The sequence below is a fragment of the Chelmon rostratus genome, chromosome 18 (genome assembly GCF_017976325.1).
Source record: "Chelmon rostratus isolate fCheRos1 chromosome 18, fCheRos1.pri, whole genome shotgun sequence".
Lineage (NCBI taxonomy): Eukaryota > Metazoa > Chordata > Actinopteri > Chaetodontiformes > Chaetodontidae > Chelmon > Chelmon rostratus.
Genome location: NC_055675.1, coordinates 7,700,148 through 7,726,640, shown reverse-complemented (window position 1 = coordinate 7,726,640; position 26,493 = coordinate 7,700,148). Strand labels below are relative to the sequence as shown.

General features: G+C 41.9%; 1 protein-coding gene across 2 annotated transcripts in view; it reads right to left on the bottom strand.

Annotated features, from left to right (window-relative positions):
- The window catches only part of atad2b (ATPase family AAA domain containing 2B), a 70,298-nt gene that overhangs the window by 34,192 nt on the left and 9,613 nt on the right, over positions 1–26,493 (bottom strand). For both annotated transcript variants that reach the window (XR_006007670.1, XM_041958786.1), the window contains exons 16-24: positions 26,089–26,400; positions 25,292–25,442; positions 23,741–23,927; positions 23,118–23,303; positions 16,506–16,641; positions 15,172–15,365; positions 14,926–15,085; positions 12,222–12,344; positions 9,890–10,018 (exon numbers count right to left, since the gene is read on the bottom strand). Coding sequence is in view for 1 of the 2 variants with exons in the window: in XM_041958786.1 (XP_041814720.1) it covers positions 9,890–10,018; positions 12,222–12,344; positions 14,926–15,085; positions 15,172–15,365; positions 16,506–16,641; positions 23,118–23,303; positions 23,741–23,927; positions 25,292–25,442; positions 26,089–26,400 (1,578 nt within the window). In the remaining variant the exon portion in view is untranslated. The remainder of the gene's footprint in view (positions 1–9,889; positions 10,019–12,221; positions 12,345–14,925; positions 15,086–15,171; positions 15,366–16,505; positions 16,642–23,117; positions 23,304–23,740; positions 23,928–25,291; positions 25,443–26,088; positions 26,401–26,493) is intronic.

Below are 26,493 nucleotides of genomic sequence, written 5' to 3'. Positions count from 1 at the left end.
ACACCAATTAGATACCCTGTCGGTCTGTTAAGGGATTCAGGTCGTCACAGCTGTATGATAATAGGACTCAGCAGAAAAAGATATTAAATTAAACACTGTTTACACATGGATTCATTCTTTGCTCTACATAGACACCTTTCTAGATGAGTTTTAAGATTGACTGACTTTTTATATGGAGGCAAATTAAATTAAGATTACGTCTCACGCCCATCACAACATTTCAGTCACATGCTTGATGTCATAACAAATCACTAGTACGCATTGTGAGCAATTTGCTCAACCTAACTATTTTGTTCCACATCTTCCATGCCCCAAATTTCAACATTCTGTGTCCTGATGATCATCTGCTCCTTCGTGGTAACGCTAAAGCAAACATCTGCTTCTTTACATGATCAAGCTGTGCTCAGTTCTCTGGAAAGCCTTCAAATCACTTTCAGGCCCTTTGCTGCTACAACATCAATGAATCTACTTTTTAAAAGTGATATTCAAGAGTTGAGACAATGGGCTCCTTCTGTTATGAACAGCATTAAGGAACAATGGTGTATGAGATACATTGTTGCACTCACAAATAAGGGCTGAAAAGGGGGGTCCACCTTGGATGGCAACTCATTGTCAATGTTGGTTGGTCCATTTTTCAGAATAATGTTATTGCAAAAGATATAGAGTTCACTCTACTAACGTGATTTTCTTCATTAGATCATACTATATATACCTTGTTATACAATGTAAAAATAAAATTCGTAAGTGCAAGAGTTTACATACGTTATTCTCTTAGAGAGAAAAACAGACTAAAGGCTCAGTTGTATGCTGGGTCCTTAACTGCTGTTCCCAGACATTGTCTAGACTACGGCTAATCCAAATTTAAACTCCTCCATGGTGTAGTTGGTGTTGGACTTTGAGTTGTTGGAGGTGTTACTGTGGGTTGCTCTAGCTCTTGCTTTGGCTAATTCAACAAAAATGCCCACAGGCCAAAACAGAGCCTGAAACCAAAATGAAGACCTGCCTAATATTTATTTCCAATAAAATGTTCTTATTGAGTATGTAAACTGTCCATCTGAATAAAGAGCGTCTGCTAGCTCAGGCAGGCAGTTCAAGTGGCACTGTGCTCTTGATCTGTTGATGTGTCAGCCAAGCTCTTGCACTGCCATTACCAACTCTATGGCCTTTCTAAGATGTCAAACTGATGTTGCTCATTCTTAAGTGCCATTTGCGCTGCTGGTGTTTCCTATACATTCGTACCTTGCCACTATGTCTGCATACTCCTATGGGCTTTATAATTTCCAGGAAAGCTGTTTCTGCTGCTGCTTTGACTTTGTTCTGCAATAAAAACTACTTTGGTGAGCCAGATCATGTTTGGCTACAGCTAAATTGCAATTCTCTTCTCAATGAAAACATTCTACTTCAAGGTGGTCAGTTTGTATTTCATTGTTCAACAATCATTTTCAACGTCACTGACAAAACCTATACAAACAGATATAGCATATAAAGGTGATTTTGATACTGGTTGTTATTAGCAGTATTGGAAATAAGAGATTATCTGTATTCTCATGCTTATGTGTGAAAACATTCTTCCCCTCAAAGTCAGTAGTTGTACTATCAGGACATTTTCTGAAGTAAGGGAAGTTCATATTTCCAGTCCTCCCACACTTATAATTACATTTCAAAACTTTTTCATATCTTCAAACCAATTTTTCATGAATATAATAACAGAACTGAGATTTGCGAATCACATATTTCCGAGCATGAAAACCTCAAATTTAATTACGAATTCCAAAGGGCAATAACCAACAGCAAAATGTAAACTTTAGCTTTCAATAGTTTTTACCATACGCAATATTCTGCACTGACTGGGCAACAGTGAACGGACTTTACTGCGAGGGAAGTTCATAATGTGATAATACAGAAGCTCTGCAATAAATCTTAGTTTGTGAAGGTGACAGTTTCCATCAGACTGACGGCAATTCAACTACGTTAATTTTTGGTGGCATTGGATTGCATTTGTAAGGAGCCCGTGCAATGTCTGGCCATCGAAAGAGGGAAAGAGAGAGAAATAAACAGCCACTTGTCCCTGAATGGCATGACGGGGCCACGAGAGATGACTCGAGAGGAAATGGCTCATAAAACATATAAAAGATCTTCCTGAAATTTGTCATGTTAACGCTGCATGAACATAGAACCATTAGTAACTGACATGCCACAAACAAGATCGTTTGGTAAATAACACCGAAACCATGCGCAGGTCTGACTAAGGCCCTGGGGAGCTGATGAGTTACATTGCTGTCCTTGACTTTCGTGACATGCCTTAATGACTGGTTAGTCGAAAAAAGGGCAGCTATGCTGGGAGAATTTGCATCTCATCTCCGGATGGAGATGTGGCGATTAGCCTGGATAAGTGCAATTCTACCAGCAATTTGACGTAATTAACAACTCAGATAACGCACATTCCTATTCTCCTGGCATGGCTCATGTCTCTGAATGTGGCCATCTCTTAAAGAGTCCCCAGAGATACGAGCATGAATGGCTGAGTTTGTGTTAAGGAAAGTTCAGAATGCTTGGACATAAGATTATCTATTATTCTAGTAAAGAAGACATATCAGTTTCAGTTCCAATAACCACCAAAACCAAAACTATTCAACTGAAGATTTCTAAAGAGTATGAACACAAATACAAAAAACAACAAAAAAGGTAAAACATCTAAGAGAATAGTGGCTAGTGTGATATTTCCTGTGGCATTCCCAGAGTACAGAGGGTAATATATATATTAAATATGAATCTGATCAAAACATCACAGCATTCAAATGCAAACCATACTACAGAAACTGGTGGATCTTGAGAAACAAGACACCATTCCATTCATTTTCCATCAAGCTGGGTTTGAGGAGTGCATAAAGTCCAACAGACAATTTGGATCTCACCAGCAAATCCATAAGTCATTTCAACTAATCAAGCACTAATGCATCGTGTTTGTGCAATTGTTCCAGTCAATTACAACTTATCAGAACCAAGCAGAGAGAGGGAATGCACCCCATTAGGCCGCTTGGAGTTTACTAGCTTCTGATGTTTACTGAAATTGACTAATCGACTGCACTATGGTTAAAAAAAACAATGAGAGAAAAGCCCAGGAGGCCTTGTATGATTTTCTGTCTGTAGAACGGCCTAAATGCTGAGATGTTGGGCTGCTCTTTAGTGTTGGAGAGACACAGAGAAAAAAAAAAGAAAAGATCTTTCATCATTGAAAGCACAGCGCCAGATCCACTTTAATTGGAATGGCAGGCCAGCCAATCCTTTGTGAAAATCCAAACCACCCATGGAAGCCACTGAATGTAATTTGTGATGGACAGATTTTCCTAGAAAAAAACACAATTTCAAAACAGTGAATGTGCCATTTGAGGTCCATCCATCTGATTAAGCCATCAATCAGCAGAAATTTCACCGTGTAGACACTGCATGAAGGCTGTAAGCTATTATAGAGCTTTGACATCAGGTGAAGAAACACAGTGTTAGACAGCCACCTACACATTGGCAGTATATTTAATTCTTACCCTTGCCCTACCCTGGCATCGTCTGTGTAACACTAAGCCCAGCTTCTTTAAAGGCACTAACCATATATCATAATCTTGCATTGTCAGCATTGCACCTCTTTCTATCCAGCATTCAAAAGCCTCCCTCCATCACTCACTCCCTCTCTCTTTTCCCTTCCCATCACCTTTCTAACATCCTTAGGCAGCACAGCTTGCAGTCATTGGGCATGCACAGAGGCAATGAGCAGCAACGCTCAATCATTCCAGTACAGCTCTCAAGGCTCATTTGGTTCAGGCAGAAATGTAGGCTGTTTACAATAATATATATGGTTATCTGCATTGCACAGTAATAAAAAACAGACATTAAAATGCTGTGAAGGGGATCACCACCCAACCTTGTCAACTGTATACACTCAGCACGCAGCAACAACTATGCACAGAAATATGCTGCGAGTGAAAAGACCCACAGACACAGAATGAATCTTTGGAGACACTAACACTGATGTCAGCTCATCTGCACCCTAAAACAATAAATGGAAGCAAGAGGCATCATGGATGATTTTACATTCATTTCACGCTTGGTGCCACAATGATCCAAGAGGCATCTGTGCCCACAAAATGGCAGCTTAAGCTCAGTGCTTATTCGCTCAGGGCTTTGCATGTTTTGCATGGATTTTATTAGTGAGCGCCTCGGGGTGTCAGAGAGTGCAACTCGAGATTGTTTTCGCCTGGTAGCCAAGAAGTAGCTTGGGGAGAATAAGTGTCCAGTTCTAATAACTAATAATAACATCGCCATTTCAGTCTCAGGCCAGATGCTTTGTTTTCTGATGTTGACCACTGTGTTCTAATTCTGTCCCTTAGGAAGCTGAAGAAATACTGCATCCATGAACTGAGATGCCATTCATCACTTGCAGCCTGTACCAGATTCTGTTCAGAAGAGGTGGTGGTAAACTGAAAGTCAACTGAAATGTGCAATATATGTTAACTGATATAAACGAATAATTGAAAATAAATTAACTAATTTGAATATAGGAATCTGTTTTGAAATTCCTCAATTTGCCAAACATGGACAGATCAATTACAGGACACAATATGATGACCACGTTTTCTTTTCCAATTTTCCAATTTGGAGGGGAGAAAGGAAAAGAAAATGTGAGAGAACATCAGCAAGAATAGCAACAAAAGAAAAAAATGAAAAGTCTTCTTTTAACCTTTTCTAGACTTGTGTGTTTACGAAACACTTGGACTGAAAGCGCAGCTTGTACAGTGACGTAAACTGGCCAACTGTGTGTCCATGTGTCACTCAACTCTCAGCTCACTGAAATGTTAGTAATTAACTAGGTAAAATCTTATTTATATTGCACTTTTTAAAACACACAGTCACAAAGTGTCTCCCACACACCAACAAATAAAAAAAAATGGACAAATAAGGTAAAAATACAATGTAAGACACAGCAGAATGAGAGACAGACCCAACAACAAAGACACCAAAAGACAACAACAAAGCCCAGAGTGGTGATCTATAAAAAGGATTGCCTTTAAAGTGAGTTTTTAAAAGTTGCTTGAAGCAACCCAACGATTCTGCAAATCTGATAGATGGGGGAAGATGATTCCATAGGGCTGGGGCTAAAACAGCAAAGGCACCATCACCTTTTGTTTAGCAGTTGGAGCGCTGGATGGATAAAAGGTCGAGATTGGAGGATTGAAGTGGTCGAGAAGTGGAATACGGAAAGAGGAGATCAGAAATGTAACTGGGGGGAAGGTCATGCAGAGCCTTATAAAAAAAACAACAGAATCATGTAGTTTATTCTGAATTTTACAGGAAGCCAAAGGAGCAAAGCAAGAACAGGGGTTATGTGTGTCAGCTAGTTCTAGTTAATTGCCTGTCAGCTGCATTCTCAACTAACTGCAAACGGTTTGGAGCAGCTTGACTGTGACACATGTAGAGGAAATTACAAAAATCAAGGTGGGAGAAAATGAAAGTGTGACTCAAAAGTTCAAGATCTGCAGAAGACAACATACATATGATTTCTGCGATATTTCTTAGCTGATGAAAACAGGACTGAACTAGCCTAGAAATATGTCAGTTTAAAAGTCAAATACTGACCAAAGATGACACCAAGATTCTTAACAGTAGATTTGATATTCGGGTGAAATGGACCAATAACCTGATCAACTGCGGAGAAGACGTTATCCAGACCAATAGAAGGATTTCCTGTTTTGTCAGGGGTTTAGGTGGAGGAAACTAAGAGAATAAAAAGGGGAGCTTGGAAAATTGGTCTGTAATTCTCTACCTAGACTGGATGTAGAGACTTTTTTTTTTTTAAGAAGTGGCTGGATACTGTAGTGTGAGAGAATGGCTGACAACAGAGAGCAAGCTGGGACCAAAGATAGGAAAGATGGTTTTCAGGAATTTTGTAGGAATTCTATAATATGGAGCACATAGAGGAGGGACAATCTGCAGGGAGATAGCAGCAAATTCAGACAGTTAAGTAGGACGGCTGAATGGTGTAGATGGTAAAAAAGAAAACTGGACTTCAGACCATCAGTCTTGCCTACAAAAAAAAAAAAAAAGCAATTTTCACAGTCAACAGAAAATGAGGCGAGAATGACAGAAGGAGGGGGGTTTACAAGCTGGACTTAGGGTTGTATTTAATACTATTAATTAAGCCAGAAAAGTAGGTGGCTCGTAGAATAGCTCTCATTCAATAAAGCTTCAGAAAATCAACAAGGCAAAAACTGGGTTGTAAAGTAAAAAAAATACTTTGGCGATATTATGGATATCAGCTAACATGCAAGACACGTTGGCCAAACATCTCCCTTCAATACACAGCAGCTCTTACATCATTGTAACCAGAAAAGGCACAGATGAGAAATTAAAGTTAATAGACTTGTCTTCAATAGCGCTTTGTGTTTCTTAAACAAAAAAAAAAGGTGTAATCCTATTGACCTACTTCCTCATTCATTGTAACCGTAACAGCATGTCACAGGCTGTGTGTCTGTTGTCCTTTTGTCCTGAGCAAAAATCCAGGCCATCCTTTTACGCAGTAACTACTTCAGCTTGAGGTAAAAGGAAGCAGGAGTGTTTATTATGACTTTAAATATCCCATCAAGGTCTTGTGATGGATTGACATTGGCAATGGGGAGAGGAGCTGTCAGTTTACTGCGTTGTGAGATACAAGGCAGGGGAGAGGCAAGACACAGCAGTGTTCAATCTACATGAATGCAGCCTGGTAGCTGTTGCCTTGGGCATGCTATTGAGTGACGCGGAGGACACATTATGCAGCGACTGCATCATTATTCTTTTCTTCCGAAAACAGTTCAACAGTTGAATAAGGAATCTTGTCAACTGGCAGTGGAAAAACACTGGTGAACCACACCAAAAACAGAGGCAGAGAAAGGTTTTTGACAATCAGGAAAGTAGCACACCACTTAAATCTATGACATTTTACGAAAGCAAGAGAATAATCTGACATTGATGTTTAGTTAAGCAATCAATAGCATATTTCTTCTGGCTGTCGCAAAAAAAATCCCAGCTGATTTAACTTGCAAAAAAACAGTGATGAGTGAACGTGGAAAAACTGAGATGACTTAATTATGAATGAAAGGAAGACACTACACATGAACCAGATCCTTGTGGTGATGCACTACGAATGAACCCAGGGCTGTGGCCCAGGTAATGGGCCTCGGGTTTTCTGCTCCTCCTGGGAGGGAGTGGCAGGAGAGAGGAACGCGGTGGGGTGCGTGTTGGGGGTGGGGTGGATAGAGAGAAGAGTAGTGGGAGAGGGGGAAGCAGAGAAACCATAACAAACATGACGGCTAATGGAAACCACATCCCTCTTCATGCATTCTTGTGCATTACCAGGAGCAAGGTCTGCCATCTTCCGACCATGAATGACCCAGCCATGTAGAACTCATCCAGCAGGCTTATTCACAGCCACTGCTTTTAACACCCAATTCAGGAGTACCCTTCCCTTTCAAAAAACCTTTTGCGCAACTTTCTCCGCAGCTCCAAACAGTGGACCATTCCTGCCACCACTCTCCATCATATCTGAATGTCACAGGCAATTCTCAGCTCTAGGCAAACGGAAAAAGAGGGATGGAAGGAGAGGTGGCCCAGATAAAAGCCCTATAGAACTGCAGATACCAAAACAGCTCCAGCTAGGCTTTCCCCTGCAGGTGATGATCTAGGATAACTTTAACCTTCATGTGTCCTGACCTTCCACAGAGGAGGAAGGGAAAACCAACAACCCCAAAATGACCTGGCGGCAGCTAGTGCAATTTCGTCAAGAGTTCATTTCTTCCACATTGACACAGGAATAGGCATCTCCTCGACCAGGTGCACCGTGCTTTCATTATGAGGCTGTGTCATTCCTCCAGACATGACTGACTCTGTGATCAATTAGCTTAATAGCCGCCTTGCTGAGGTGCTCCAGGTGAGAACTGGCTGCCGATGTCACAAATTAATCACCTGAGTTAGCCTAATTAATTAAACCTCTGGTGGAGGCTGATAACGACACTCCCGAGAGCATCTAAATTGGTGGTCCGCATCTGTGACATTTGGCTTTGCAGATAACGGCTATAGCTAAAAGTAGCATATATGGGTCTACTGCTTACACAATTACTCAATTAGTTGATTAACATGAGTATATAGTATTCTTTCACTTTGCTTTTGTTTCACATGTCACATTAGACATTACATAGGTTAATACGCAATAAATGAATCAATACTATAAATAGATGTTATCCATTATACATACGCACTCATGAGACACATGAAGATGTGAGCTCATAAGGACCACCCGTACAATGGTCTGTGATTAAATGAAATATCAAAGCAGTAAATATTTGTGACAGAGTGTCAGAGATGTTCAATCAAATCTATGGCAATTGAGGCTGTCGTGAGTGACTGTGATGCATTGCACTGCATTAGAGTGTATTTAATAAGCATCCATATCTGCACACCCTTAACCAAAAAAAGAAATAAATCTTTTAAAAAACAGCTGGATCAATTCTGATGTCACAGTCTTCAATCACAATCACTAGTTTACCCCGTACTGAATTATGTTGGGGGGGGATTAAACAATTAATCTGAATATAACCTCTCTATTAAATAACTGTTCTCTCCTGGATTAGCAGGACAAGATAAACTACAGTGATCTTGGGACTCAGACATGCCCAGAGTCTTACAGTATTTATGGTGGCCAACAGAGGCCCTCATCTCTCAAGAGGGGACCATCTCCCTGGGAGAAGGAATGGTTTACCCACACAGCAGGGACTCCTTTAGGGACACTCTCATGAGGGACAAGCACCACCTTGTGTTGGACAGTTGTACTACATACACACACAAAAACAATCAATCTAAACTTTGGCTACAACAAACAGACCATTATAATTATTGAGGCTTACCTGCTTCAGCCAAAGCACATGTCACTACACATAGCAGACCTCCACACTTTCGTGTTTCTCTTCTAGTTTCTGTCCATCTCTATGACTGCTGAAGGCGCATTTTTTAGCCCATGTCATTCCCCTTATTTTGCCCAGGTGGAAGGGCATTTTTCAGATTACACGCAAAACCTGCTTACCTCTGTTTCATTAAGGCAACAGTCTCATTAGTCTGCCCCCTGCCCATACCTGGCCCTCCAGTCACCCTTAGGCACCTGCCGTTTGCCACAGGTGGGCATGTAATTGCTCTGTGGCGTGGTCATGTTCTGAGTGGTTAGAGGAGAGACGCCTTGCTAATGAGGCTGCTCAGTGTGTTGCTTCTCCACTGCTGAGAAATATATGTGTGCGCGTGTGTATGCATGAGCAGGCAGGTGTGTGGCACCACATACATCTGGTATGCTGCTATAATACAACACAGCTGCTTGCTGCGGCATCAGAGATAGAGGCGGGAAAAAATCGAGGAAAGAAAAAAGAGAGAAAGTTTGAGTGTGTGTCAGCCAAACAAAAAGGTAAAAACGTACTTTGAGAAATTCATTTATTTCTTCATTTGTTCGAATTGGGTGTGTAACTCCATTGATTTTTCAAAAATAAGCAGACATAATCACTACTTGCATGTGATCAGCACAAAAACGTATATGTATGTATTTCATAGGTGGTTAGGAAAACAGTGAATTTTAATTATATTGCAGCTGTGATTTTCCTCCATTTCACAAGTACATTGGTTAGAAAATCTACCGAAACAATTATTTGCCAACATGTGGCCTGGCAGTGGACTACTGTCAGTTAACCTGTCCTATAAGGTAGGTAGGTATATGCAGCACGGAGGGCACGTGTATGCATGATCGCTCTGCAGTTCTCAGATGATCTCAGGATGTGTAGCAATTATAGAAGCGTGCGGTCTGAAAGACGGTTTGAATACTCACTAGTGGTGCACTGTTTGTAAGTGGCCTCCCCTTGAGTGCTGCTCCTGGCCTGCTCCTCTCCAGCAGTGTGGTGCTTTCTGGTTGCCACAGCACCCAGCACTGGCGTCGGCTGAGCTGGCGTCTGGAGGTCTGCAGTGACCACGGAGGATCAGTTACAGGCAACAGACAATGCTCTTTGTGCGTGTGTGTGTGTGTGTGTGTGTGTGTGTGCAAATTGTGTGCGCAAATGGGAAAATGCTTTTGAAATACAGTGCTGGCAGGATGGAGTGTTTGTGGATGTGTGTATAAACACCATTGACCAGGAAGGTACTTTGACAGACAATGATAAAAATGTGATCTGACAGAAAAAGACGGTCAAAGGGTTGTGACTTGATGAGTTAGGTAGAGACAGATGTCAATCAGCACACGGAAAACAGAGGTACAGTGTAGAGACATGTATGCTCCTGAAAATGAGACATTTCAACTCTGACAACAAGTGATATTTGGGTTTTGGCCAAATTTATCACAGCTTCTTTCATCTTGTCACAGGGAGAAAATCCCCCCAGATGCACTGTGGGTTTTGAACACTGCTGCAATTGGACATCATGCCGTGCTGGGCTAATTGATAGCTTTACAGCAGGACCTTGACTGGAAGATGAAATATTTACACTGCTGTATTCCTCCTCTCAGGCAGTTGACTTCTGCTCCTGCAATATTCATTTAGCATCCTGTGCTTTTAGTTGCTAAAAGAGGAAATCAAAAGCAACAGAGTGACTTCTGAAAATTGCTTTCTCTTTGATAAGTTTCCAGCATGACATGGAAGAGTCAGGCCTCTGTGGCTTAAGTCAGAAGTCAATAGGCCCTCAGGGGGTAGGACTGTGCATACTGTAGATTATGTTTTTAAAGAGAAATCTGAGCTTTTTGTGCAGTTCCTTCAGTACGCTGGTGAGCTTTTAAATATTTTTTAAAATTTAACCAAAAAATTGCGAGAGACCAGATGTAATAAATAATGTGCAACAGTGTCTCACCCTTCGAATGGGTAAAGATAAAGGATATTTCATGGGGTAAGCACAAGGCAATTCGATGAATTTCTGACACAGAACAATGGTTTTGTTTTCTCAAAACTGTAAATTCTAAAGCTATGAAGCGCACGGAGGGAGAGGTCTTCACGGTCAATCAATAAAAGAAGAAAAACACAATGTACTGTTAAGATTTCTGTCTGATTCTGTTGTCTTGGCAAAGTATTGCATAATTTACTGTTATTGTAATTTTGCAATGTGCTCTTCTCATCTTGGTGCAGGGACCAACAGAAACGCATTGCAGTCTGGTCTTCCTTTCTAGATCCATCTGTAAGGTGGGTGAGTGTAATATTTAGTGCATTGCATGTGCAGGTGTGCTTGCACATGCACATACACATGTTTTGCCTTGGCAAGCACACAGCCGGACCTAGCTCAATGTAATGAAGTGCGTTTATTAGCCTATTCCCATGTGGCAAGTATAGGAGTATTTGCATATGATTACAGGCCTTTGCGCTCAATATTTGTCCACTTACATAAGTCAATACTTAAAAGCTGAAGTGCATCATTTAACTACATTGCACATGTGTGCTTCTATGTGCACAAACCAAATTCAGATTTACAGTAAATCCACTCAGCATTGCTTGGGGCTGTTTGGTGAGTGTACAGATGCAGAGTGCCGGGCAGACAGCTAGCACAGAAGGTACTGTCTGGAACACTGGAGCCTCGGGCATTGCTCCTTTCTGCATCATATACTCTACATTAAAAACTCACTACTCCATCAAATATTACTGGGCTACCCTATAGATCGTTTTTTTTTTCCTAAAAGCATGTTTTTATTCTCTGAAATAAGTGATAAAAGACTTTCTAAAAAAAAAAAGAAAAGAAAAAAAAGAGAGGGTAAGAAGGGAAGCCGGGAACTTCATAGTCAACATGGAGTGGTTCGGCTTCATTCAAGGGAGTGAGCATTCTTCCACAATGTTGATACAGCATATACAGATTTAAAAAAATGATGCTCAGCTCAGTTTTAGTAGTCTGCTCTACCAATAATGCAATGAAAACAACCACGCCAAGATAAAGAGGGCAACAAAGTCAAAATAACAAGTATTTAACAAGTAACTGGAGTTATTTAAATCTGTGCTTTTCAGGTGTAGCTAAGTATTAACTGAGAATATGTTTGAGCATGCACATGTTTACACAAGGTTACAGAGAGACACTCGTTTCCTGCACAACAATGTAGAGATGGGAGTTTACTTGTAGTTACAGATAGTGTCCTATTCCAGTGACTAAAAAACATTCTTTCCATCTCCATTGCTTCGTTTAAGTGATTTTCTTACCCCTTTTCCTGCGTGCCTCCTTGATCTCTTCACACATGCGGTCGAACTCGGGGTCCAGCTCGGCAGCAAATATAGCATGGGCTGTGTCCTTTAAGCTGCATGCTCGGTGCCTAATCACTTTGTCTGGGAAAGGAGACAGTGAAACACAACACTAGTGTCACAAGACACAAAACTGTGGTTTTGTGTGTGTGGACTTGTGTGCGCATTTATGTTCAAGGGCATGTCCTTTGTAACACAGGATATCAACCGGCATCTGCCGCCATTGGCATTTTAACAGTTCTTTTTCCTTCAGACATCAGTTTCTTTTTCTCTGCAGAAATGTAGTTTGCAGTTTGATGTTGCATGTTCTCCACGCCCTATCATGTATATAAGGAAAAGAGTCGATAGCAAGCCCACCCGATTTCCCTGTATCTGTGAGAAAAGGGATTGTAGCATTTTCTCACAGTCTGAATAAAAGGATAGAGCTGGCTTTGGTGAGAAATTTTAGCGGCCAGAACTCATGCATGACAGTCTTGATATCACCACTTCACCCATTTATGAGACACATATATATATGCAATCTGAACTATTTTTTAAATACACACTTGCTCACTCCATACATATAACTCCCATGCCTCTTTTCCCCTAGCTGTACCACAGCATCATTAAATCCTCCATTTTCCCTGCTCCTGCATCCATGGAGGGAAAATAAAGACTGAGCTGAAGAGGCAGGCTAAAAGCACAGCTACTGTAAACAGGCAGTCTCTCATTACGGCAGGCAGAGGAAGAACAGTTCAGGCAGAGAGTGGTAGAGGGGTCACAATCTGCCAGCTTCCTTTGTCTAATTGGAGGATGGCTGGCCTAATTGCGATAGAGGCAATTTGTGTGCGTGTGTGTGTGTGTGTGTGTGTGTGTGTGTGTGTGTGTGTGTGTGTGTGTGTGTGTGTGTGTGTGTGTGTGTGCCCACTTTTCAACTGACAGAGAATTTCTGAGTGTGCATAAATCCAAGTGCATTATAAGGGCAAAAATGCCTGTCAGTGGAAAAGGTGTCAAAGGCCAGTTGGGATGACGAGAGCTCATCAGCACCCTTATGGGCCCTGCCTAACCTCCAAATCTAGAACAGACAAGAACGCACTGACATACAACCATGTTGCTTACGCCTTCCTTCCAAGTCAAAGGGTTGTTATCACTATTTCCTTCAAGCAACAAAGAAGTATTTGTGACACTGAGCCACATTGTGGAGCAACGAGATATCAGCCTCTTTAACATAACAAAGTAATTATTTACCAAGGTGAGGAGGTAAAAGACAAGAAGCCAACTCGATTATACACAGAGGATGGTAAGATAAAGATAGTATGAAGGACAAGGAGACACAGACCACTGAGGAACAATTTGTTTTTTTCCCAGCACTTTGTGAGCTAGTGTGGAACTTCCCAGCAGCGTAATTGTGCAGGGTCTGGGCGAAATTCCCTGGGCCAAACACTGGGTGAGCAGGCAAGAGGCTTTGTTAGTCTTCTTTATTAAACTTCCTAATTGCATTTTTCCCCTTTAGTGTATCATTTGTAGACCCTGCATTCCAACAAATGACCCAGACCCTCGCCTGCAAAGACAGAGATATGATTTATTCATTTGAGCTGGCAGAGAATTGCTTCCCATTAGTGTCAGGCAGCTATATCTTTGCGAGAGAACCAGAGCAGCTAAGCACACAAGCCGAGAATTAAAAATGGTCATCTGAATTGAATCGTCTGAAGGCCCACTGTGTGCAGCTTTCAGTTAACGTTATGGTGTGGCTGTTGTGGATTTGATTCAGGTAGAAAGTACTTTTTCTTTGGTGCAACAAGCTCTTCTCGACTTTCAAGTAGGTTATATTTAAAATGCATACACAAACATGTATCTCTCTTCATATGGGAATTTCCATGTCATGCAAACAAGCATCCTATTAAAACTGTAAATCCCATTTATTTGTAAGCTATTGCAAATACCAGGCCGGTTTGTTTGTTGCCTGTGTGTTCTTGACCATACTTGGTTTTGGAAAAGGTGCTGAGACAGGAAGGAGAATGAGGTAAAAATCAGATCTAATTGCCAGACAAGATACAATTAAATTTTCATGCATATCCAGCCTTCCCCAGCTACGGAGCAAGAATTACACTCTTGAAATGCCATTTCAGTGGAGGCGGTGTGCACTTAATTTCATTTGAATTTCCAAATTGAAGAAAAACATCTTGAGGTTCTGTAATTTTATTGCATGGTAAGTGTTAAATCTAATTATTTTTTACTCACACAATGACAGCCAAATGGAACACAACAATAACTACAGACACAAATGGTCATAGTTATTTGGACAGTCGAATGCTGATAATTTTCAAGGGACTGCCACATGCCATCACAAAAAGGGGATATAGAAATGTGACAGGTTGTCTATAGATATTGATCGTCAGTTCTAGGGATAATCTTGGGATGAGTTTGGGATTAAAGGAATTCTTTGGCATTTGGGTGAATCTGTGATTGTTTAGTCTGATCTTGGCATAAAAAAATGACAGCTATTGTGAATTTATTGTGAGTTTCTTACTTGTGGCAGATTTCGTTTATGCACAAATAGGAACATGTCTGATGGAGTGCAAGCATATGAACTGTGCATATAGTAGCATGTGTAGTTTTGTGCAGCACCCTACATGTATGTGCAAGTGTGTATTCATGCGCAAGCCCATGTACTTTTCATCCTCACCTCCAGGGTCCTTGTCAGGATTGTATTCTAAAGCATTACTGCAGATGAGGTCGATGTCCACCAGGAAGTCCTTTACTGTCAGATACTGGTAGGTGTCAATCTTGGTCATGACAGTGGACAGGTCCATAGGCTGCCGAATAACTTCCAGGTAGTCTGACACCTGACACACAAAATACAGAATTCGTTTTAACAAAGGCCCAAAATGGGCTTTGTGAGATACCAAGGTATGAGTCCATTACGCCATACCTCCTCAATGTCAACTGGCTTGCTGAAGATGTTAAAACGCTTGTCAGTGGCCAGACGCTTGGTCACGTCCCTGAGAAAGAGCCTGAGCTCCCGTAGTGTGTTCTCCTCCTGTTCAGCCAGGCGGCGCTGTTCCTCTGCTGACAGGACTCTGGGGCCTGGAGCCTCTGCCACTGGTAGTACCTCTTTACACATGTCTGTAGGGAGATGAGGGGAAAAAAAGTTGGATGCAAAAACAGTACATAGTACATGTGCCATAAAGTTTTCACACTGCCGTCTATAGACCAGACCTAAAGATCTGACACCAAGAGAGATCCAGAGACAAAACAAATCATCTTTGTGTGTTTGCCCACAGCAACAACACACAAAGGCAGCTACGGGCAAAATCACTACACCAACAATGCAAATAAATATATGGACACATAGCTAACACATTGGCTGGAAGCGAACAACCAGACAGTCTCATCTCAAACCAGATTCTTGACCACTTCCTTTGAACATCATTGTAGACACAGACCAACAAATACTTACCCCGGGAAAAAAATATGTTTTAAGATTCTTGCAGCTGGAGAAAATAATACAGCTACACTCCTTCCCAAACACAGGTTTTGAAATACACCAAGGAATAGCCTCTGGCCAATGACAGAGTGATGAAGCAAGGCAAGCAGATATCCGCTCCTCCTCTCCCAAGGTACTGGTCCTCGCCCAAGGCATCTGCCGACATCGTTAGGAAGGTTCCACAGCACCTTGGGCCGCTTCACTCACTAGCAGCAATCCAACCCCTGATTCTAATTATGGCTAATAGCGTCCGGGCCCTCTCATAGCAATTCCTCTCTCTGCTTTTCTGCCCACCTCTCTGCTGGAAGCCAGACTGCTGTCTTAGTCAGGCAGGGACCCCTGAAGAGCACCAGGCGAGTAAAGCGGGGGCCCCCTGCCTTGCATCAATGAGGAAACTGTGGATGATCGCTGGGCACCATTTCCATTTGAAAGCCCGGGTGGACAGTTCCCTCGTATTGAACTGGAATGGAGGGCTAGGGGAGCACTGAGGTTTGGAGTCACAGTAGTTGGATGGGTGGGTGTGGGTGTGGGTGTGGGGTAGCGGATTTTGATGTGAATGAGGGACACAGATGTCCAGGAAAACACAGACCAAGTATGTACCAATCAAAAAAACATCTGCTCCTCTACCTTTCATTGCATTCAAAAGGGAAAGGTTGAGAACAGAGCTGGGAAGGAAAGAAGCACATGCAGCCAACACTGCCCTCTAGGACTGACGGAAGAGATGAGTCCTAACTGTCTCATCCTGCATGTGTATATTTCCAAATGAGTGCAGTAAGTACCTGTATTCCTGAGGCGGGGTGGAGCCCTGGCTGCTTGGACCAGCAGGAGGTCAGAGAAGAAGCTCCTTCTGTCCTCTTCTCCTGGAGGGCACAGCGTCACCACCTCCCCATAGGTCCTCTGGAACATACTTCTCACCTGTTTTAAAAACAAGGGGGTTGATAGGAATTCAGTGACCACCACCATATATTGCTATGCCTTCCAATTAAACCTCTTGTTATAAAAACTGTCAGTTAAGGCATAGAGCAACAAGTAATACAGTAATACTACGAACCGGAACGGCAGAAAATTTGCTTAGTATTATGAAACTGCGGTGGCTGTGTGAGACATTTATGGATCTGATTCAGCCTTTTTTCTTAAGTTTTGTTCATAGGGCAGTACACAAAATCTACTCCTTTAGCTTCTCAATTTTAGATCTGAGTAAAAGTAATACAATTTTAAGAACACTACATTTTTATACACCCACTGTATCGAACTGATTACTCCAATTTATGTTGGTCACATCGTGTGTAGCTGAAGTGCCCGTTTTCATTAGCCACTACATTAAGCCAAAGCACGACTGAGCACAGCAGAAAGTACGTACACCACTTAGAAGTTCAGGACTTAATGAACAGATGAAATTTTTTATATACACATTACTTGTAACAGCGGTTAAAAGAAAACAGGTCATTTCTATTAGTGATCAGATGACACTTGATCAAACTGTGAAAAGTATCCAAACTTTGTCCATGAGGCATCGCCATAAAGATGTAAAGAAACAGACTAGGTCCAGCAACACATGCATCAGAGAGCTGTGTTGGCCAATCACATACATGCAATGCAGTATTTCTACTTTTTACCCCGCAATTGTGACAAATGATAAAACAGTTGTCGCCATTTTAACTTGCCTTGATTGGATTTCATTGTCTCACTGATAACTTAAATGACACAACCCCCTACGTTGCTTAAACACATTGGTGTTTTTCGGTTGGATCCCCTAGAATTGATAACCCCAATAACAAAATCCCACTCAAATACTGAACCTTGCAACATCAGGACAAGACAGCTAGTGAGTGCTTCTGCTAATCTAATAGTCCTGTATATTTATTACAGCATAGCCTAGTCAAGCACTGAATCACAAAGGAAGATTGCAATGGACCTCATTATTTGATATCAAAAGTCTTCATTGCAACTAGTTTTGACCAATCCCTGTCCTGATTTATGCTAAACGACAACTTCTCCACATTTGTCCAGTGTGTTTTACACTTTAATATTCGTAAAGTACAGTGTTGGCAGAAAAATATGAACACGTTTCCAGCAACCTTCATTTCTGGTGTGCATCCATACTGGGGACTGCAGGGGGGGCTTTAAAGTCCCAGTTCGCTTTTGTAATGAAGCTCAAGGCTGGGGGGACAGGAGGCCTTGTTGCTGACTAAGCACCTACTTTCCACTTTATATCTCCTTCCATCTGTCTTTCACATCGATCCTCTCCCTTACTCATGACATGCTTGTTCTCTCTTTCTCTCTGCATTGCCTTCTGCTCTCTTTCTTATCCTCACTCTCTCTGGATTTTGCACACTCTCCTCAGAAGTTGTGTAAGAAAAGGAGCAATGGAATAAAAACGAGGACGACAGTAGGGGAGCCAGACACAGTCAAAGTGTGTGCTGCATACACTTTTAGCAGCAGGTAATGATTCTCAGTATTTTCCATCATGATAAAGACCGCAAGGGTGTTGACACCGGCAGGGAGAACGGAAATGTGTGGAGATGAATGGTTTATAAAAAAGATAGAGGAGAGAGCTGAATGTACAAAGAAAATTGGGGATGTCTGGCTGGATAGAGCAACTATAAAACAAAACTGGACACCTGTTCTGCTAGCATGATCAATTTTTAACTGCAGAAACTGATGTAAAAGCAAACTAAAAACATTCATGTCAGGCTGCTTCATTCTGTATCATTACATCTCTGTTTCAATTTTCTGAAGATAAAATATCACTACTGCAGATAAAAATAAAAATAAGATGGCAGTAAAGCACAGCATGAGTGAATAACTCTTCATATAGTCCGTATAAGACAACTATTGCTGAGACACCTTCCTGAATTGTCTAAAGATGGTACCTTTATCTTCTCAGAAATTGATAATGACATCTGGACAATAATGTACATACTAAAGTCCAGGTGGTGGCAAGTGAAAGACGGTAAGCTGAAGATTGACAGGTGGTACACTGGACTGTCGTGGTGTCGGAGGAGCTGAGCCTGACGGCAAGGTTCTTGATTCAGCGCCTGATCTATGTTCCAACCCTACGCTATGGTCATTAGCTTTAGGTAGTGACTGAAAAAAAATGAGATTGCCGATATAAGTGGCCAAAAGGTGCTCTGTGCAGAACCATTGCTCCTTCGCATTGAAACAAGTCAGTTGCAGTGGTTCAGGCATCTGATTCAGATGACTCCAAGTTGCATCCCTGTGGAGGCATTCCACCACTTCCAACTGGGAGGACACTATAGGGCACGCTGGCGGGATTACATCCCATCTGGTCCGGGAATGCCTCGGGATCCCCCAGAATGAGCTCCGGGATGCATCTACAAAGGACGTACGAACTTCCTTGCCTTGCCTGCTACCACTGCGACCTCAACCCAGTGTTGCAACTGGAATTTGAAGAAGGCACCATGGATGAACTAATGCGGCTCAAATCATTTATAAATACATTAGTGGTACCATTGCTTTTTGCAGTTTCTCACCATTGATTGTACATACCATGATTTTGGAAAATAAAAAAAGACTTCCAGAACAGATGCATTTTGTTAACTCACACAGGGGACAGCACAAGTTGTGTCATGGCTCCTACATAAAGTATATTACAAAGCTTGAGGTATATTAAGCACACATTTGCACAATCATTATGAATATTATATATATATATATAAACAACAGTATCTTTGTGCACAATAAATACGGTTTGTCTTTAAGCAGTTATAAAACTACAAATGCACTTCATACAAAATAAAAGTCAGCTGTGCTCTAAGTAAAAATCTCTACTATCATAAAGTGGGGTTTTTTCACGATGATAATTGTTACTAAATCCTTGAAAACTATGCTAAATGAAAGATATTTGAAATTCAAGTCCACCAAAATAAATGATCTGGATACTTTGGTGACATACGTGTTTGGAAAAGTATCTGCTTTATTTTAGCACTGAAATTAGATGAATGAAGCATCAACACTCATGTCTATATGGTGAAACTGTGCTGCAAGCATTCATATTCAGCAGCCATTTTCATGCCCTTACAATGTACTTGTGTTACCTCAAAACACACATCCCAGAACGTACGACACTGCTAAACATAAAAAACTGATGCGACACCATCCCTCTCTCTAGCTGTGGTTACTTCACCCTTACAATCACATGTTCTAGCAATTTCCATCGGTCCTCCACCAAGAAGGAAGTCAATCTAAGCAGAGTGAATGGCTGTTAAGGGAGGGAGAGAGGCTATGTCGCTGGACCCAAGCCTGTAGTGTCAATTTTGGCTGGGGAGGGATGCTGTCTGTTCCCTGCTGAGGTTTGGAGCTGAGACAGCAGCTGTCACTGTGTTCTCTGTGCCAGAGAGTGAAACAACACTCTAAGAGAAAGCCAAATCACTTGAAGCAACATAGACTGCAGAATGCCTTTGCCTAAAAATTAAAACCAAGACTCATCAGAACTTGCTGAAAGCAGCTACTGGGACACTTTTGAGACAAGAGATAAAACAAACAATCCTAACAAATAGGTCCATTTATTAGACAAAACAAACAGCTTAACATTTAAACACCCTGAGCAAAATTCCATTCATTCAACAAATAGTGTGCTAATCAAACTCTCTGGAAAACCTGGGGCACTGTTTCAGTGGGACCAACTAGCTGTTCCCCTTACAGACATCCCAACAGAGGTTGTAGTTGAACCTGCATCACAGAGAAAATCTCTATCTGGGGCAGTTGGGTGGAATTTAAAAGTTTGTCTACATAATTGCATTCATTTCATTCACAATTCATGGTCATACCACAATTGTGCTATGATTGTTTTCACTGCAGTCTCATCAAAACTAGTAAGCTAATGCTTGTCAGATGCATCCAGTGGGGACAAATGTAACTACAGGTTTAACAAGTTCCAAGGAAATTAACCTTCAATTCATTTACAGAGTAGCCGGTCCACCAAAGGTTGGCACAGTTGAGAATGAGGCTGACTGAATTTTCCACAGTGAGAATGAGAGAAGTGAGAAGGGTGAAAGTTGTCAAGGCGAGGAGCATTTTCTGAATGAAGCAGCAAATGGCCAGCAGTCTAGCACAAGGGTGGGGCAATAATCTCTTTGTTAACTATTTATGCAAAGCATTTATACAAACCCATGCCAATGTGGGAACAAGACAAACAGGGGCATAGTGTGTGGCACAGGCACAATGATTTGCTTTTAGCTTCAACAAGGAGCACAATGCAATGCAAAAGAATTTAAGACAAGTAAAAAGGTGCAATAACACAATCCCACAAAAAAGTAGCAGTGCATGACACTCAAATGGGAAAGAATACACAGGAGAAAGCCAGCATGGCCTAAGGACAGACTTGATGGCCTCATGCTGGCTCCATGTTGACTTGAGCACAACATTAGTCCCATCATGTGCTTCCCAATTCTCCAGGCTGCATGTCTATGTGATCAATGACCAAAGAAAAGGTAATTTGAAAAAGAGAAAAGAAAAGTAATTGCCAATCCTACATGGTTTCAACCAGTCACCTAGTACGCAATGAATAGCAATCTACCATTTGACACAGAGACTGTATAGTCGACAGGGTGTGATTTCTTTCATTTTCCTAATCTCTTAACACAGCTTGTGAATCAACAAACATGGTGCAGTTAAGTGAAGTAAAAAGCCTTAAAGCAATTGTACAGAATTGCAGGGAACTATCAATCACACAACATAAAGTAAAACTCAAATTACCATCTCGCGGCTGTACGCCTCCACCAGTCAAGGAGCAGTGCACATGAAAGTGTGGACATACGACTCATATGTAGAGAGGACTTTGAAGGAATCTAATGAAAAGGTATCAAGTGTGCAAGCTTTTTTGCAAAATGGAAGTTCTCACTATATTGCCATGTATGATTCCACTGAATAATTTCCTGTGAGAAAGATGCTGTCTTCACTTAGAGACTTATTTTTCCAGAGGAGCACAGAGGACTGATGGAGAGCTTTATCACATGGTGCAACAACAATCACCTGAAGCTCAACATCAGCAGAACCAATGAGCTTGTACTGATCTAGGATCTATACAATCACCACAGCTTCAAGGAGGGCATACAAGATTATGTCACCAATTCAGTATCTGACCAAATGTGAAATATGATCACAGTCTCCCCATCTGTTCCTGAGTTATGGTGTTGCACAATGGCCAGAAAAGAGAAAAGTGATTTTGCAAAACATCACGATGTTACAGTAAAGTTAACTGTTGACCTTTTGGGTATGAAGCATACAAATCCTTGAGTTATGGCCAAAAACGTGGATGTTTTGTGCAAGATGTTATAAAATTCCCTCCCGGCATTCTTGAGATATCACGTTCACAAGAATGGGACGGACGTGAGGTCACAGTGACCTTCACCTTTGACCACTAAAATCTAATCAGCTCATCCATGAATTCAAGTGAACATTTGTGCCAACTTTCAAGATATTCCCTCAAGCCGTTCATGGGATATTGCAAATCACATGAATTGGATGGAAAGACAACCCGAAAAACATAATAAAAAACAATGGTGTGAAACAAAAATATATATACAAGTAAAAACGACCAAAAGAGAACAAAAAATGTGAGAAATAAAAAAAAAAAGGCAACTAGAACTACAGAGGTTGAAAAAGAGCTTAGGCCTCAATGGGTGTAACAGCCCAGGTGCCTTGCGTCCTAATGAGTCAACTACAGAGAAAGAAGCATCCCAGGAGCCTCTCTCTCCTTGGAGCATGGCCAGGGTAGAGGCCTTGCCAGCAGCAGGCCACACACAGACATAGAAACAGAAAAAAAAAAACTGCACAGTCTGCACAGGCATATTGATACGGTGTGTGTGTGTGTGTGTCCTGGGGTGAAGACATAGGGCTGCCAACCCCCGGACCTAATTAAAGTCCTTCTGTTGCCTGACTAGAGAGGACCCTCCTCCTTATTTGTCTCCATCTCTTTTTTTCCCCTTCCAATTTTCTCCATTTCCCCTTTCTCTAACACAGTCCCTCCCTTACAGCCTAACCCACAACGGGTGGTCTGACTCTGCTTTGGAGAAAAAGAATAATGAATCCAAGAGCAAGGATGAAGGAGCAGCGGTGGGGGATACGCAGGGAGAAAAGTGGGCACTGGGATGAATGGCAAGAAAAGGGAGATGGCCAAAGTCTATGTAGATGACCCTGACTATGACAACCTGTGTTGTCTGCACTAGCACTCCTGAGCATGACAGAAACCCTTTGAAACATTATTTGCCTCCAATACTGTATAAAAAAGGCATTGGGTTAACACTCTCCTCTCTGACATAATGGAAGCAATTGTATGAACAGTGATATGGGACCACTAAAAAACATGGGGCAGGCCTCCAGGTAAATCCAAAAATGTCAGTTCAGGTGTGTGTATATGGTGTTCCTACCTCATCTGACAGCTGTGAATAGTGACTCTCGGCAGTAGCAAGGATAAGGACAGGGCTGAAAGAGGGTACATCCTGCAGCAAGGTGAGGAAGGTGCTCTTCACAGTGTCACTCACTGTCTCCCACCACTCTGAGACATGTGGCATGAATACCACACTGGGCACGCTCCGGCGTGCCTCACGGAAAACCTAAAACCACAGAGATAGGTCAAACAAACATTGTTGGTTAAATATGAATGAATAAAAAGAAGTTATGGTACAGGTCATTAGACCTTTTGCCATGGAGGCTCCATACAAAAAGTCAAGGTAATTTCATTGCAGAGATAATCTATATTTAAGTGAAAGTTAACTTGATATAAGACAGCTTTATTAGTAAATTTTGAAAATGATCTGGTTGTTGATTAAAGCATGGTATTATCAATGCATTAGACTGAAGATACTGGCCGATAAATCAGCTTCAAACTGTTGCCATTATATCAGCGTTTAAAAATCTACAACCGTCGACCTCTACCGAAAAGCTAGTCAGTTCCGTATTCTCTTCAAATTTCAACCACCTGTGCAACAGATGGCCTTGTGTGTGAATGTCTGCATTTCCTCATGTATCAGTGTGTGTGTGTATGTGTTACCTGAGCACAGGACTCCTCTGGCGTCTTAGCGCTGACGGAGTAGAGAGTGGGCAAATCCAGGAGGTGCACTGGCAGCTTGTCCAGATGGTGCAGCAAGGCAGGGGCCAAGTGGGAGCTCTGTCCTGAGCCTGGGGCCCCGGCCAGGAGCAGACGAGGCCGGTATGCTGTGGGCTGTTGGAGAGCAGAGCTACAGACAGAAGGGAGTTTGTAGTTAGCACAGTATCTAACACCTTATAATCAGTGACCAGCAGTCATACTGTCATTCACACAGCATTGTCACAGCATAAGCACTGTTATTTTCAGTTTTGTTCATTCGCTTCAGGAAGCTAATGTACCTCAGTTCATATTGTAAAAAAAATACCAGCAAAAATCTAGATGATATCTTTACACAGTTTGTAATATTTCAAGGACAAAATTAAGTATATAACATCTCTGATCAAGTGGGATAAATGCATGCAATCCAAACATAATACAGACAGACTTTGCCTCTTTTGAACAACAATGAACTCTAAGCAACAGGAGCTAAAACAACCGTGTGTTCACATGATGTAGCTTGACCCCCCCAAAAAAGGAAGAATGCTGCACATACAAGTTAAGTGGTTAGAGAGAGAATTGCAGAAGCATGTTACAGTTTGGGCAAACATCTAATTACCACCATATTATATAGAACCTCCCTTGTGTACACTTCACATAAACACACACAGGGCAACATGCCTGCAGCATGGGCTCTGCTTGCACACACATACATGCATACACAATACCTGTACCTCTTGTAAGTTTTGCAAGTATTAGACAAGCCAGAAGTAATTTCGCTCTTGCATTATTTCTCCGTTATGTTATGTGTAACTCTACCTACAGGACACGTGTATTGGAACTCGTGGAGATTGCTGTGAGCTCCCATTGTTGAACAAGTGCTTTGAGTATCAGTATGAGTTACCCTGGTTTTGAGAGCACTCTGATAAAGGCAGAGTGCCAACAGGCATTGAGTGCTCTTTTAATGCTATATGTTGACCTTCCAATAAAAACTTTGTAGATCTACAAATCCACAAATTTTTCATTTTCATCCTCTCCTTTGATCTAGCTTGTTTGTCAGCACAACAGAGGATTCTCTAAGTGTTGCCTGTGGAGCCACTATTTGTTGCTCATTCCTCTTATTGTAGAGTCTGACTTTTTGATGACTTGTAGAGAAAATAATGTGTAATATCTTAATGAAAGCGGTTTTCTTCTACCAAAAAGTTACTGTATTTCCAAGGTACACTAGATCTATACTAGTTCCTAATTAGATGACTCTATAAGATCAGAGGTGGCACCTAATTCTATGTCAACATTCAGCATCAGCTCCATGTTTGGAAATGCAAATATATCCGCTGTGTGTGCTTGGCATTTATTGGCAGTGAATTCCTAAGCCTACATGTGCATATATTGATTCCCACTTTCATAAAACCATGACCATGAAAAAATGTTCCATGTTTGTGTTTACTACCAGTGTCTATGCACTTTAAATAAATTCACTTTCTTACACAACTTAACCATTTTTTTCTGTGGACTCACGAGGAGAAATGGAGGAAGGGTCTGTGCGTTGCAGAAGAGGAGAGCTGACTCTTTGGGGATGCAGCAGGCTGGACTTCATAAATGGAAGCAGAGCCTTCCTCATTGTCATCGTCGCTATACAAGTCCTCTTCGAGCAGTTGATTGTCACCGCCTAGCACAGAGAGAAGCACTGCTTTTACAGCCATGCACATGTAGCAGCTTACCTTTCCTGGAGTTTCTGAATACAATGGCGGTAAATTCACTTTAAAGTTTGCTTCTACAAAGTTTAATTCTCAAAGCGGCCTTGTCATTGACATTAATGCAGTCATTTCACCAAAAAAAGTGAGAATAAAAAAGAAAGCTGGCTTATTAGGCAAGATGTAATGGGCATTTAAAGCCATTCAGCACCCTGGGAAACTCATGACAGCAATCTCCCACTGGTCAAGTGCTGCATTGTGGCTAATCTGCTGTAAACACTCCTTTGTTGACTTGGGTGGGAGTTATTTAAGTGCAAGCAGGATGACTGGTTATCCAATCTCTGTGCTATCACCCCTGCATTCTCAGGGAGAGTGTTTCACCACAGACATGTTGTTCAGTGTGAGGGTGATACAAAGCACTTTGACAATAAGGGGGGGGGGGGGCAAAAACAAATAATCAAATAGTACAAAGTGCCGACAGGGAAAGCACACTAACAAGTGAGACAGGTGGCAAGAGAGGAGAGCGCAAGAGTCAAAGTGGGAGAAGCCACAACAAGCAGCAGGAAATTGAAAAGAAATAGTGCAGATGACACCATGGGCGCCTGGGTCCCTGATCCCTACCATGTGTGTTGTCCCTGTCAGTACACTGAGCATGGGGGAAGACTCGGAGCAGAGCTTTCAGCACCAAGGAGAAAGAGCTGGCCAGCAGGGGCCTGAGGGTGGGGGACAGGGCTCGGCCCGGGGGAGCAAGGGCCCTCTGGGAGGCTGGGACGATTGTCCTCATGGCCTTGCTGAAGTCACCAGGCCCCAGGACAATGGAGGTGACATCCAGCTTCAGTTTGACACTGCTGCCGTAGATCTGGGGGTAGCGGCGGCGCAACGCCACCAAGGCTGCCTCTGTGCAAAGTGCTTTGATGTCAGCACCGCAGTAGCCTGGGATCAATCCAGATATGCAAAGGTTAGTTGATACATTTTGCTGTTTTCAAGCAACACGGACAACATGAATGTCAGCAGGTTAAAACAACA